At 35.8% G+C, this 15,088-nt stretch overlaps 1 protein-coding gene across 4 annotated transcripts in view; it reads left to right on the top strand.

The window, feature by feature from the left end:
• Mib1 (MIB E3 ubiquitin protein ligase 1) overlaps positions 1 to 15,088 on the top strand; it is a 172,756-nt gene that overhangs the window by 26,789 nt on the left and 130,879 nt on the right. For all 4 annotated transcript variants that reach the window (XR_013429657.1, XM_078030283.1, XM_005329032.4 and 1 more), the window contains exons 2-3: positions 554 to 725; positions 2,715 to 2,844. Coding sequence is in view for 3 of the 4 variants with exons in the window: in XM_078030283.1 (XP_077886409.1) it covers positions 554 to 725; positions 2,715 to 2,844 (302 nt within the window). In the remaining variant the exon portion in view is untranslated. The remainder of the gene's footprint in view (positions 1 to 553; positions 726 to 2,714; positions 2,845 to 15,088) is intronic.

Genomic DNA, 15,088 nt, shown 5'->3' with positions numbered 1-15,088 from the left:
TTTGAGTATTATAGTCTGTAATATCTATATGGTGGTAAAGGATTCTTCCTTCTTTCTCTGAATTGAATCTCAGTTTCAGTTTAGGGATCAAAGGGTAAGTTTTACTGTAGAAAAACTGGAATTCTTATTGTTTTTTGCAGTCTTGGGGATTGAACCCTGAATTGTGTTCTTCCTAATGAATGGGAAAGAAACATATTTAGTTTGTAATTTGTACCATTAACATATTTTAGATCTCTCTTAAAAATATTTATTTTTTAGTTGTAGTTGGACACAATACATTTATTTATTTATTTATTTACTTACTTACTTACTTATATGTGGTGCTGAGGATCGAACCCAGGGTCTCGCAAATGTGAGACGAGTGCTGTACCGCTGAGCCACAAGCCCATCCCAAATATTTTAGTTCTCTTATCTTGAAACTATGTGGTATAAGTGGTGTTTCTCCTTACTTGATTAAAATACCTTGTAAAATGATGTATTAATTTTTCCACTTGGGAATAATATGCAAATAAGTATTTGTAAGTAATATAAGTATGTATCTTTGTTTTAATAGGCATCAAGCATGATGGAACTATGTGTGACACCTGTCGCCAACAACCAATCATTGGCATTCGATGGAAATGTGCAGAGTGTACAAATTATGATTTGTGCACAGTTTGTTATCATGGAGATAAACACCATTTAAGGCATCGCTTTTACAGAATTACTACACCAGGAAGTGAACGGTAGGGGAAACAATTTTTTTTTTTCCATTGTGGCTCCTTATTGTGACTATTAGTTAGCCTTAAAAACAGTATTAGGAAATAACTTCTGACGGCTGATTTAGTATAAGTAGGTAGCAAATAACAGGGTAAACATGACTGGGTTTGCTGAAATGTGAGAGGAAAACTCTATGAAGGTGGAACTGTATATGTTTTTCTGAGAATAGTCCAAGTTATTAATTCTCTAACATAGAGATTTGACATCACTTATTATTTGGAAATTCAAAGGCAATCCAAAGAGACTGATTATTTTTTTCTCACTATGCTTTCTATTCCAATTGTTATGAGCCCTAAGGCCCATTGATTGAGTTATTAGGCATATATTAAGACCATATGACTACTATTTTTGTGAAGATTTGAATGTAAATAAGATGCAGTATTTTTAAGGAGTTTACAATTTAAAGGAAATAATAGATCAACAATAATTATCACATGTTATTTTAGACTATGGTAGAGATGCGTATTAGATATCTTAGAAGCAATGCCTAGGGTATTAATAGTGATGGAATTTTCTTATGTAGTTATAGATAATGACTAGGAGCAAGAATATAGCCAATGATAGAACGACAGCTAGAAGGAGGAATAGATAAATTGATCCTTTTTTTTGGGCGGGGGTCCTGGGGATATAACCCAGGGGTGCTTTACCCCTAAGTTACATCTCTAAGGCCCTACCCCCTGACTTTTTTAGATTTTAAGGCAAGATCTGTCTAAGTTGCTTAGCGTCTCACTAATTTGCTGAGGTTGACTTCAAACTTTCGATTCTTCTGCCTTAGCCTCCTGAGTTGCTGGAATTATAGGTATATGCCACTGGGCCTGGCAGTAAATCAGTTTTTCAGTCAAATCTTCCCAGTGCAAATTGTGATTCTGTCCTTTATTAACTGAGTAATTCTGAACAAGTTATTTTTGTCTTTCGCTTATAATTAAAATAAAGATATTCCAAAAATGAATAGAAAATAATAAAAAAAAAATCCCCAAACTTTTCTGAATATATGAATGAGAAGGGTATAGAAGAATAAGAGATAGATAGCTTTGGAGAAACAAGCTGGTCCACGTAGTGCAAAATTTTTTCAAGGTCCATAATTTTCTATAAGTATACACCATTTTGGAGACAGTTTAGCATAGGTCAAATCCAGGTCACAGATGTTTTTTATTGGCATATACTAAAATTTTTTAAAATTATGACTGTAAATTTTAAAATTATTGATAATCTTTTATGGATTCTTAAAACACACACACACCCAAAAGACTGTCAACACTAGGCTTATATTTGTTCTTGGCAACAATGACTGAAGCAGATGTGTACCCTTTAGACGGTGGGTTGACCAAAAGTTGACGGACGAGTTGACCAAAGTTCTACCACCAGCTGTTGTCTTCTGAAGTCTGAGGCAAAGAACTGTTTACCATTTGTCATTGTAGTGCTGCCTATCTTAGGCCCTTATTTATTTGTATGGCTGCTATAGAGGAATTTATTTGTCACCTGTAAGACAGTGAAGAGTATAGTGTTACTCTAAAGTGATTATACTGGATTCATATTTTGATTCCATTTCCTTTTTAACTTTTGTATACTTGGGCAAATTATTTAGCTTCTTTTTGGGAGGGAGGGGCTACCGGGGATTGAACTCAGGGGCACTCAGTCACTGAGCCACATCCTCACCCCTGTTTTGTATTTTATTTAGAGACAGGGTCTCATGGAGTTGCTTAGCACCTCGCTTTTGCTGAGGCTGGCTTTGAACTCATGATTGCTGCCTCAGCCTCCTGAATTGCCAGGATTATAGGTGTGTGCCACAGTGCCCTGCTATTTAGCTTTTTTGAGATTCACATTTCTACATTTGTAAAATGGATAATGTAGCTTTATCTTAAGGAGTATAATACATTTTATACCTGTGTAAGTCCTTTTATGTATAAATTATTACCCATTTTTATATAAATTTAAATAAATACCTTTATTTTTAGGGTTTTGTTAGAGTCTCGTAGAAAATCTAAGAAGATTACAGCCAGAGGAATCTTTGCAGGTGCCAGAGTGGTACGAGGAGTGGACTGGCAGTGGGAAGATCAAGATGGAGGAAATGGGCGTAGGGGAAAGGTACAGCATTTTTCTGAATTTGTTATGCATTTCTAGAATATTCAGTAACAACTTTTAAAATTATTTCTTTTTTTCTGGAAGAGAACAGATTGTTCCTGCTCTTTTGTAAGTATTGGTATTCCTTGAGAAGGTTGTTATATAGCTTTTGCCTTTTATATCTCCTATTTTTTTTATAGCAGACCAGTGTTTATTATTAATATTATTGTTATTATTTTGGTACTGGGAATTGAACCCAGAGATACTTTACCACTATGCCACCTCCTTAGCCTTTTTTATTTTTTTATTTTGAGACAGGGTCTCACAAAGTTGCTTAGGGTCTTTCAAACTTGCTGAAGCTGGCCTATAACTTATGGTCCTCCCCTTTCAGCTTTCTGAGTTGTTGGGATTCTGCCTAACTAGGTTTTACCTTTTTATTTGAGGCTTCATATCCCTATTTTGTTGCCCAGAATGCCTTTCTGAACATTCCATTTTGGGCCATTCTCCCTAAGGGGATCCTCATGTTCTTGACTTTCTATTGTTAAAATGTCATTTGAGGGGCTGGAGGTAGGGAGCTCAATGCTAGAGTGTTTGTCTAGCATGTGTGAGGCCCTGGATTTGATCCTTAGTACTGGAAAGAGAGAGGGACAGGCGGAAGGGGAAAGAGAGAATGAATAAATAGAAGAAAGGAAGGGAGGGAGGGAGAGACAGGGAAAGAAAGAAAGAAGTGTTTTATATTCCATTCCCTCAAAGGCCTTAGGGGCAATTGGCAGCTCCTTTTTTTTTTTTTTCTTTTTTTTTAAATAAATTTTTTAGTTGTAGATAGACATAATACCTTTATTTATTTTTATGTGGTGCTGAGTATCGAACCTAGTGCCTAACACATGGTAAGCAAGCGCTCTACTACTGAGCTACAGCCCCAGCTCCTCCTTTTTTCTTTAAAAAATGAAAAAGAAAGTGGCTAGGCATCGAAGGCCTCGCCATGCTAGGCAGGCACTTTACCACTGAGCTACATACCAGACAGTAGGCAGCTACTTGGTTATCCCCTCTATTGGCTTCTGTTACTCCTTTCAGGGCCACAGAGCGGGGGCTGCCTGGGGTCAGTCATGGCAGTTATTTTGAAGGGAGTTTTGTATAGCCTGGTCAGCTGGGGTGGAATACTAGGGATGTTTGGGTAAGTGAGTTGTTGGTTGTATATATTTTGGATTTCATGTTCCTTTGTCTGATATTCATTCATTGGTTCCATTTAGTCAGCAAATATTATTGACTATGTTCTATGTTGTGCTAGATGTATTAAAATGAGTAGCATTTCACATTTGAGACTTACGTGTCAACCACGTCAGTTGCATTGTTACCTTTTTGAAAAAATTGTCTATATCATTGAAGAATGATTTTAAAAACTTTCTGAGAAACTTCACAGGAATTTGGAAGCCTCTTTTGAACAGACTTGGTGCTTTGTACATGCTTTTGAGTTTCAGATTTTTAAACATTTTTTTCATATAATTTTCTAAATTCAGAGTAGTTTTATTATTTTCATTTAAAATAATATGTCTCTTTAATACTTGGACATCAGACATGTATTTTATTAAAATAAAAAAGGAAACACCTTTTAATTCAAGAAACTATTGAATACTTATTATGGACAGGTTTCTGTTGCAGGCATCAGGGCTGCAGTAATAAGCAGACAATGTTCCTATCTACCTTAAGTTTATATTCTAGTTTGGACCGAGAGAGAACAAAACAATCTGAATTCTTGTAAATGTAGTATGGTATGTAGATAGCAGTATGAGTGTCGCCTGACAGCTTGTTAGAAATATGATAGGTAATTGTAATTCATCTTTTTCCCAGACTTTCTAAACTAGGGTTTGCATTTTAACAAGATCCCTAGGTAATTTGTATACATACTCAAGTTTGAGAAGTATTGCTTTTAAAAGAAAATAGAGCAATGTGAATTTGGAAAAGTCTGACTTTTGGATGGTTGGATTGCCAAGGGGACATGCTTGGTAAATCAGTGGTAGAGGTAGGGCAACCCTTTGGGGTGGGGACAGGAACAACCCTGCCTCAATGCATAGGTCATAGCATATCAATTTCTGGCTAGACATGAGCCTCTCTATCTGTGCTCTTCCTCATCAAGGCACCTTGGTGCTGAACAGCCTCTATAACATTTATAACAGTCCTGTATCACATATACCAAAGAATATATCAGTGTACATGAAAACTTAAGGAGTAGTGGTAAAATGAACACTTTTGCCCTCAATATACAGATTAAGAAGTAGAATAAATACCTTTAAAAGCCTTATCCCATTTACAACACCCCTCTCCTAGGGTAACCAATATACTTAATTTGTGTTCATCATTCTCTTGTGTTTTTTTCCCTTTTTCATTTTGTGTTGTACCCTACAATAATTTATATTTGAGTTTTGAAAAACCATGTAGCAAGCATAAATCTAGCTGTTGTAAGGACAGGGCAGGACTACTCCTTTTAGATGTAGGCTCCAAGGAGAATAATCTGCATAACCTGTTGTGCTCCAGTGTCATAAGAGTTATAAGAGATTTATAAGAGAGTCCTTTTGGGGCTGTCGGTGAGCAAAGTCATTCATAAATCCTGGGAACATAGTGCTCAACATAGTCAGAACATCAGGCAGCAAAGAAGGGCTAGGTGCTGGGCATCAGGAGGAATATTTTCAAAGAAAATGGGTTGCTATGTATTTTTTTTTTCTAAGCCATACTATAGCCCACCTGAGTTTTAGGAGTAGGTTAAAGCAGAATATTCACTGGAGAGCAGAGAGGGATGTAGGTGAGAGATTCATTGCTTAGGGAATGGTGCCAAGTGGAAGTGTCATTATATAGTCCAAATAAGCCAAGTGCACTTGAGATGTGGATAAGGCTCACTTGGGCAGTATGTTCTTAGGTCAATAGTATAGCATGGGACTCTTGATAGTAAAAACCTTCAATTTGTCTGGACATGGCTACAATCTGGATGCATGTGTTACCTTTATGCCTGGTGCCCAGCAGTCATCTTTGACACTCCCTTTGATATGCCTTTTCCTGACTGTATCTCATGGTTTTTTTTTTTTTTTGTGTGTGTGGGGGAGGGGGTAGGGGGTGGGTGTGAACTCAGGGGCACTCAACTGCTGAGCCACATCCACAGCCCTATTTTGTATTTTTATGTAGAGACAGGGTCTCAATGAGTTGCTTAGCACCTTGCTTTTGCTGCGCCCGGGCTTTGTGATCCTCCTGGCTCAGCCTCCAGAGCGGCTGGGATTACAGATGTGTGCCATTGTGCTTGGCTATTTTTTTTTTTTAAATTAGTTATACATGACAGTAGAATGCACTTATATACTTTGATGTATCATACATAGATGGGATATAATTTCTCACTTTTCTAAATATACATATTGTAGAATCACATTGATCATACAGTCACATACATACATATAGTAATAATGTCTGTTTCATTATACTATTTTTCTTATCCCCATTGTGCTTGGCTCTTGTGGGTTTTTTTTTTTTAAGAGGAGAGAGAGAGAGAATTTTAATATTTATTTATTTATCTTGCGGACACAACATCTTTGTTTTGTATATGGTGCTGAGGATCGAACCCGGGCTGCACACATGCCAGGCGAGCGCGCTTGAGCCACATCTCCAGCCCTTTTTTTTTTTTTTTTTAATACTCCTATTATATCATCTTATTATTTAGCTTGCTGTTTTGTTTTGGTAGAGCACACATCCTAGTAACTTCTTTGGGAAAGACTGCCTGAGAAGTAAATTTTTAATGTTTTTTTTTTTTTTTTTTTCGTTCTGAAAAGTGACTTTGTATTCTTCCTCACACTTAATTGTGTGGTTAGGGACTTGGAAATCTTTTTAAAAATTTTTTTAATTGGCTTTTGAAGGCAGTTACTATTAACATTTGAAACCACATAAACTTTTTGGGGTTTTGCTATGTTGGCACTCTTTTGGGGGGGGATAAAAAGTAAATCATTTTTGAGGTTTTTGAGTCATCAATATTACATTTTTGGTTTGTTATGATTCAACACTTGTTGCTTTTTAAAAACAAAATAAAGAATAATAAGTGAAACCATCTTGTACATGTGACTCTGAGTAGGAACTTCAGATAATAAAAAAATCTTCTGGGTATCATTATTTAGGTATATGTTTGAAGACCAGTTTTAATTTTTATGGTTTGACTTTTCTTGCCTGTGTGTGTGAATGAAAATTGTTAACAGCCCACTTTCTCTTCAGTGCTGATTGTTTTATCCCTATTGCCTGCTATACCTCACATTAATTGTGTGTTTTTGTTTTTACAGTGCTAGAAATTGAATCTAGATCCTCATGTATATTAGTCAAACATTCTGCTACTGCCCTAAATCCTGAACCTCTGTTGACTGTTCTTTAAAGGTGTTTTTTAAAAATTTTTTATTTTTATTTTTTTAGTTTTCGGTGAGCACAATGTCTTTATTTTATTTTTATGTGGTGCTGAGGATCAAACACAGCGCCCGGTGCATGCCAGGCGAGCGTGCCACCGCTTGAGCCACATCCCCAGCCCCTTAAAGGTGTTCTTAAATACTACTACCCATGTTAATACTGTAAGGCAATTTTTGTTTTATAAGTCTTTTTTTCCTAATACCTTTATTTTATTTATTTGTATGTGGCGATGAGGATTGAACCCAGGCCCTCACCCATGCTAGGTGAGTGCTCTACCACTGAGCCACAACCCCAGCCCATTATAAATCTTTTATTTTTATTATTTTTTTCTTTTTTAGTTGTAGATGGACACAATGTCTTCATTTTACTTATTTTTATGTAGTGCTAAGGATTAAACCCAGTGCCTCACAGGTGCTAGGCAAGCACTGTACCGCCAAGTCATGATTCCAGCCCCTGTTTTGCAGATCTTTTTGGATATATATATCTTTTTAAAAATTTTTAAATTTATTTTATTTTTTTAATTGGTTGTTCAAAACATTACAAAGCTCTTGACATATCATGTTTCATACATTTGATTCAGGTGGGTTATGAACTCCCATTTTTACCCCGTATGCAGATTGCAGAATCACATCGGTTACACATCCACGTTTTCACATATTGTCATACTAGTGACTGTTGTATTCTGCTACCTTTCCTATCTTCTACTATCCCCCCTCCCATCCCCTCCCTTCCCATCTTCTCTCTCTATCCCATCTACTGTAATTCATTTCTCTCTTTTTTTTCCCCCTTTCCCCTCACATCCTCTTATATGTAATTTGTATAACAGTGAGGGTCTCCGTCCATTTCCATGCAATTTCCCTTCTCTCTCCCTTTCCCTCCCACCTCTCCTCCGTTTAATGTTAATCTTTTTCTCATGCTCTTCCTCCCTGCTCTGTTCTTAGTTGCTCTCCTTATATCAACGAAGACATTTGGCATTTGTTTTTTAGGGATTGGCTAGCTTCACTTAGCATAATCTGCTCTAATGCCATCCATTTCCCTGCAAATTCCATGATTTTGTCATTTTTTTAGTGCTGAGTAATACTCCATTGTGTATAAATGCCACATTTTTTTTTATATTTATTTTTTTAGTTCTCGGCGGACACAACATCTTTGTTGGTATGTGGTGCTGAGGATCGAACCCAGACCACACGCATGCCATGCAAGCGCGCTACCACTTGAGCCACATCCCCAGCCCCACATTTTTTTTTTATCCATTCATCTATTGAAGGGCATCTAGGTTGGTTCCACAGTCTAGCTATTGTGAATTGTGCTGCTATGAACATTGATGTAGCAGTATCCCTATAGTACGCTCTTTTAAGGTCTTCAGGGAATAGTCCGAGAAGGGCAATAGCTGGGTCAAACGGTGATTCCATTCCCAGCTTTCCCAGGGATCTCCATACTGCTTTTCAAATTGGCCGCACCAATATTCAGTCCCACCAGCAATGTACAAGTGTACCCTTTTCCCCACATCCTCGCCAGCACTTGTTGTTGTTTGACTTCATAATGGCTGCCAATCTTACTGGAGTGAGATGGTATCTTAGAGTGGTTTTGATTTGCATTTCTCTGACTGCTAGAGATGGTGAGCATTTTTTCATGTACTTTTTGATTGATTGATTGTCCTCCTTTGAGAAGTGTCTGTTCAGGTCCTTGGCTCATTTGTTGATTGGGTTATTTGTTTTCTTATTGTTTAATTTTTTGAGTTCTTTGTATACTCTGGATATTAGGGCTCTATCTCAAGTGTGAGGAGTAAAGATTTGTTCTCAGGATGTAGGCTCCCTATTTACCTCTCTTATTTTTTCTCTTGCTGAGAAAAAACTTTTTAGTTTGAGTAAGTCCCATTTGTTGATTCTCGTTTTTAACTCTTGTGCTATGGGTGTCCTATTAAGGAATTTGGAGCCCGACCCCACAATATGTAGATCGGAGCAAACTTTTTCTTCTATCAGACGCAGAGTTTCTGATTTGATATCAAGCGCTTTAATCCATTTTGAGTTAACTTTTCTGCATGGTGAGAGAAAGGGATTCAGTTTCATTTTGTTGCATATGGATTTCCAGTTTTTCCAGCACCATTTGTTGAAGATGCTATCCTTCCTCCATTGCATGCTTTTAGCCCTTTATCGAATATAAGATAGTTATAATTTTGTGGATTGGTCTCTGTGTCCTCTATTCTGTACCATTGGTCCACCCGCCTGTTTTGGTACCAGTGCCATGCTATTTTTATTTCTGTAGTACAGTTTGAAATCTGATGTCGCTATACCTCCTGATTTACACTTCCTGCTTAGAATTGCTTTTGCTATTCTGGGTCTTTTATTTTTCCATATGAATTTCATGATTGCTTTATCTATTTCTACAAGAAATGCTGTTGGGATTTTGATTGGCATTGCATTGAACCTGTAGAGAACTTTTGGTAATATCGCCATTTTGATGATGTTAGTTCTGCCTATTCATGAACAGGGTATATTTTTCCATCTTCTAAGATCTTCTTCTATTTCTCTCTTTAGGGTTCTGTAGTTTTCATTGTATAAATCTTTCACCTCTTTTGTTAGGTTGATTCCCAAGTATTTTATTTTTTTTGAGGATATTGTGAATGGGGTGGTTTTCCTCATTTCCATTTCAGAAGATTTGTCGCTGATATACAGGAATGCCTTTGATTTATGCGTGTTGATTTTATATCCTGCCACTTTGCTGAATTCATTTATTCTAGTACTTTCTTTGTAGACCCTTCTGGGTCTTCTAGGTATAGGATCATATCATCCGCAAATAGTGATAATTTAAGTTCTTCTTTTCCTATCTTAATGCCTTTAATTTCTTTTGTCTGTCTAATTGCTCTGGCCAGTATTTTGAGAAATATATTGAATAGAAGTGGTGAGAGAGGGCATCCCTGTCTTGTTCCAGATTTTAGAGGGAATGCCTTTAGTTTTTCTCCATTTAGAATGATGCTAGCCTGAGGCTTAGCATAGATAGCTTTTACAATGTTGAGGTAAGTTCCTGTTATCCCTAGTTTTTCTAATGTTTTGAACATAAAGGGATGCTGTACTTTGTCAGATGCTTTTTCTGTGTCTATCGAGATGGTCATATGGTTCTTATCTTTAAGTCTATTGATGTGGTGAATAACATTTATTGACTTCTGTATATTGAACCAGCCTTGCATCCCAGGGATGAATCCTACTTGATCATGGTGCACGATCTTTTTGATATGTTTTTGTATCTGATTTGCCAGAATTTTATTGAGGATTTTTATATCTAAATTCATTAGGGATATTGGTCTGTAGTTTTCTTTTTTTGAGGTGTCTTTATCTGGTTTGGGAATCAGGGTGATATTGGCCTCATAGAATGAATTTGGAAGTTCTCCCTCTTTTTCTATCTCCTGAAATAGATTGTAGAGTATTGGTATTAGTTCTTCTTTAAAGTTCTTGTAAAACTCTGCTGTATATCCGTACAGTCCTGGGCTTTTCTTGGTTGGTACTCTTTTGATGGCTTCTTCTATTTCCTCACTTGATATTGGTCTGTTTAGGTTGTTTATATCATCCTGACTCAATCTGGGTAGGTCATATGTCTTAAGGAATTTATTGATGCCTTCACAATCTTCTATTTAATTAGAGTATAGAGTTTCAAAATAATTTCTAATTATCTTCTGTATTTCTGAATTATCTGTTGTGATGTCACCTTTTTCATCCCGTAAGCTAGTAATTTGGGTTCTCTCTTCTTCTCTTTGTTAGGATGGCTAGTGGTCTATCAATCTTATTTAGTTTTTCAAAGAAGCAACGTTTAGTTTTGTCAATTTTTTCAATTGTTTCTTTTGTTTCGATTTCATTGATTTCAGCTCTGATTTTAATTATTTCTTGCCTTCTACTGTATTTGCTGATGATTTGTTCTTCTTTTTCTAAGGCTTCGAGGTGTAGTGTGAGGTCATTTATTTGTTGGCTTTTCCTTCTTCAAATCCATGAAATGAATTTTTCTCTTAGTACTGCTTTCATAGTGTCCCAGAGATTTCGATATGTTGTGTCTGAGTTTTCATTTACCTCTAAGAATTTTTTAATTTCCTCTTTGATATCTTCTGTAACCCTTTGTTCATTCAGTAGCATATTGTTTTATCTCCATGTGATGTAGGATTTTTTCTTTCTCATTTTATTATTGATTTCCAATTTTATTCCATTATGATCAGATAAAATGCATTGTAGTATCTCTACTCCTTTCTAATTGCTAAGATTTGCCCTGTGACATAATATATGGTCTATTTTTGAGAAGGATCCATGTGCTGCTGAGAAGAAAGTGTATCTGCTTGATGTTGGGTGGTATATTCTGTATATATCAATTAAATATAAGTCGTTAATTGTATTATTGAGCTCTATGGTTTCTTTATTCAACTTTTCTTTGGAAGATCTGTCCAGTGGTGAGAGAGGTGTGTTAAAATCTCCCATGATTATTGTGTTGTGGTCTGTTTGACTCTTGAACTTGAGAAGAGTTAGTTTGATGAACGTAGCTGCACCATTGTTTGGGAATATATATTAATGATCGTCAAGTCTTGTTGGTGTATGGTTCCCTTGAGCAGTATGTAGTGTCCTTGTTTATCCCTTTTGATTAACTTTGGCTTGAAGTCTATTTTATTTGATAGAAGTATGTACACCCCTGCTTGCTTCTGGGGTCCATATGAGTGGTATGATTTTTCCCAACCTTTCACCTTCAGTCTGTGTATCTCTTTTCCTATCAGATGATTCTCCTGTAGGCAGCATATTGTTGGATCTTTTTTAAAAATCTATTCTACTAGCCTATGTCTTTTGATTGGTGCATTTAAGCCATTAACATTTAGGGTTACTATTGAGATATGGTTTGTATTTCCAGCCATATTTGATTATGTATGTCACTTAACATGATTTGTTTTTCCTCTATGATTAGTTTTTCCTCTACTGTACTACTTCCCGCTGTTGGTTTTCATTGTTATTTTCCATTTCCTCTTCCTGTAATGTTTTGCCAAGGATGTTTTGAAGAGCTGGTTTTCTAGCTGCAAATTCTTTTAACTTTTGTTTAAAGTTAAAAGAATTTTTATTTCATCTTCAATCCTGAAGCTTAATTTCCCTGGATACATGATTCTTGGTTGGAACCCTTTTTCTTTCAGCGTTTGAAGTTATGTTGTTCCAGCATCTTCTAGCTTTCAGAGTCTGTGTTGAAAGATCAGCAGTTATCCTGATTGGTTTACCCCTAAATGTAATCTGCTTCCTCTCTCTTGTGGCTTTTAAGATTCTCTCCTTTTTCTGTATGTTGGGCATCTTCATTATTATGTGTCTTGGTGTGGATCTCTTATGATTTTGTACATTCAGTGTCCTGTAGGCTTCTAGTATTTGGATTTCTTTTTCATTCTTTAAGTCTGGGAAGTTTTCTAGTATTATTTCATTGAATAGATTGCTCTTTCCCTTGGTTTGGACCTCTATACCCTCTTGTATGCCAATAACTCTTAAGTTTGGTTTCTTTATGTTATCTCATAATTCTTGGATGTTCTGCTCATGATTTCTTAACATTCTCGCTGAGCTGTCTATGTTCTTTTTAAGTTGAAAACCTTTTTCTTTGTTGTCTGAAGTTCTATCTTCTAAGTATTGTACTCTGCTGGTAATACTCTCATTTTAGTTTTTAATTTGGTTTATTGTTTCCTGCATTTCCAGGATTTCTGTTTGTTTGTTTTTTATATCCTCTATCTCCCTATAGAGTTGATCTTTTGCTTCTTGGATTTGTTCATGTAATTCATTGTCAGAGTGATCTTTCATTGTCTGAATTTGCTGTATAATGTCTTTCTTGAGACTCCAGATCATCTGAAGCATGTATATCCTGAACTCTTTGTCTGACATTCCATCAGCTGCAGATATTACCTCTGTATTGTTTGTGGTCCTTTCTTTCCTTGTCTTTTCCTACTGCTCATGATTCTTTCTAGCTTTGTGAAACTGTTGTGTTAATGGTTTTCCCCTTATATATTTGTATTGTTCTTGTATAGCTTCCAAATTCCTCTTTTTTGGAGAAAGACAATGTTAACAGTTCCCAATATCAACAGTACATCATCTAAGCACAAGTTTTCATTATTAATACATTTATAGTTAGATTCTAAGTCTATAGATATTGGTTTTAATTATTATTTAAGAATATAGTTATTAGTTTCATAAAAGGCATACCATATCTGGTGGCATATAGAAAACTTAATTTCAGATGAAGGATGTTATACTTAGAGGAAAGGAGTGAGGGTATGAGGTTAAACTAACTTAGCACCTTTGGAGAACTCTAAGCAATAGACTGGTAATTTATGGAAGAATATATAGACTCAACCTCCTATCTGTATTTAGATAGTTACCTTATGTATAGATAGCAAAAGTTAGGAGATTGAAAGTGGGATAGAGGGAATATGAATGAAGAAAAGAAAAAAATAACAAGGAAGAAAAGAGAAATAAGAGAGAAGGAAAAGGAAAGTAAGATAGAAATAAAGAAAAAAAATGGGGGGAAGGTGGGGTATATACAATTCCTCTATATTATATTACTTTGGTAATTCGGTTGTTCATGCACAGTTCTTGGTTTCACTTGTGTTGAAATTGTGGAAGAGAGAGAAGAAAAGAGAAAAAGAGAAAAAAAAAGTCTCTCAGAACACTGTTTTCCTTGCTTCCAGTAGGTGGCATTGTCTGTTCCTAGCTTGAGTCTCTGTTTTCAGGGTGGTGGGTATAGCCAGTGTGAAAGGACATGAGTTTCCACCCGTATCTTCCCTACTCTAGTCTCTGAGGTAGAAAGCAGGTGCCTGTACAGTTGTTGCTTTGCGTTGATAGCTACAACCCCCAAAAGCTTGTGGGAAATATTTTGAGTTGTCGCAGCTAAGGGTTGGGGAGTTGGAAACCGTGTACCTGGATCAGCCGCAGAACCTTGCTGGTAGCCACACCCTCTTTGATGGGGTTAAGGGTTGATAGGCTTCCTCTGGACTAGCAGGCGGGTTGGGGCCGGGCTTTCTCCTCCCATCTGGGCTGGGCTGGTGCCGGGCTCGATATATATCTATTAAGTGTCTTATATAGATACATAAGATTATATTTCTTTCTTTTTAAAACACTTTACCAGAGTAGAAAGAATAATATAACAAATTCCCATGCACTCAACACCCAACAGTTATTAGTTTTTTTTTAAAGAAAAAGTGCTATTTATTTGTTTTAAGAAACAGGGTTTTTTATATTTGATTGGTTGATTATTTATATTATGATCTTTAAATCTATAAATTAATTGTTAGGTCTAGAGGCTTAACTAAATTCAGGTTCAGTTTTATTTGGCATGTGTAACTCACAATGATATTATGTATTTTCTGTTGCATCATATTGGGGGCATATAAAGTCTGCTTATGTATTATTAATGGGTATAGTAGTAATGTTGATCCTTATTATAGAGTTTCTCAGCAACTTAAAATGATTTTAGCAGCCATTTCTGTATTATTTTTTAATCAGAATAGGAAGTTAAAAAATAGCTAATTTTTTTATGCTTTCAGATTTGTTTCTGTCAATAATAAGTCACATCATCTATTAACTAATATAAGAATTTCATTTAATGATTCAGAATTGACTAACGAACTTGTTTATACACCAACTAATTTGAAATTTAATGTGAATTTGATTAAAATAAAAAATGTCTTTTTTAAGGTAGTCAAATAATTTTTGTACCTTCTATAAAAAATTCAGACTTATTTAAGAAAGTACTTTTTTTTAAACAATGAAGTAGGATCGGAGTATATTAGAAGGAATTTTGTTTTGCTAAAGATTACATATTTCATGAAACATTGTTATGAAAGATTATATAA

Source organism: Ictidomys tridecemlineatus, chromosome 13 (assembly GCF_052094955.1).
Source record: "Ictidomys tridecemlineatus isolate mIctTri1 chromosome 13, mIctTri1.hap1, whole genome shotgun sequence".
Lineage (NCBI taxonomy): Eukaryota > Metazoa > Chordata > Mammalia > Rodentia > Sciuridae > Ictidomys > Ictidomys tridecemlineatus.
This window is presented reverse-complemented; position numbering and strand designations above follow the sequence as displayed.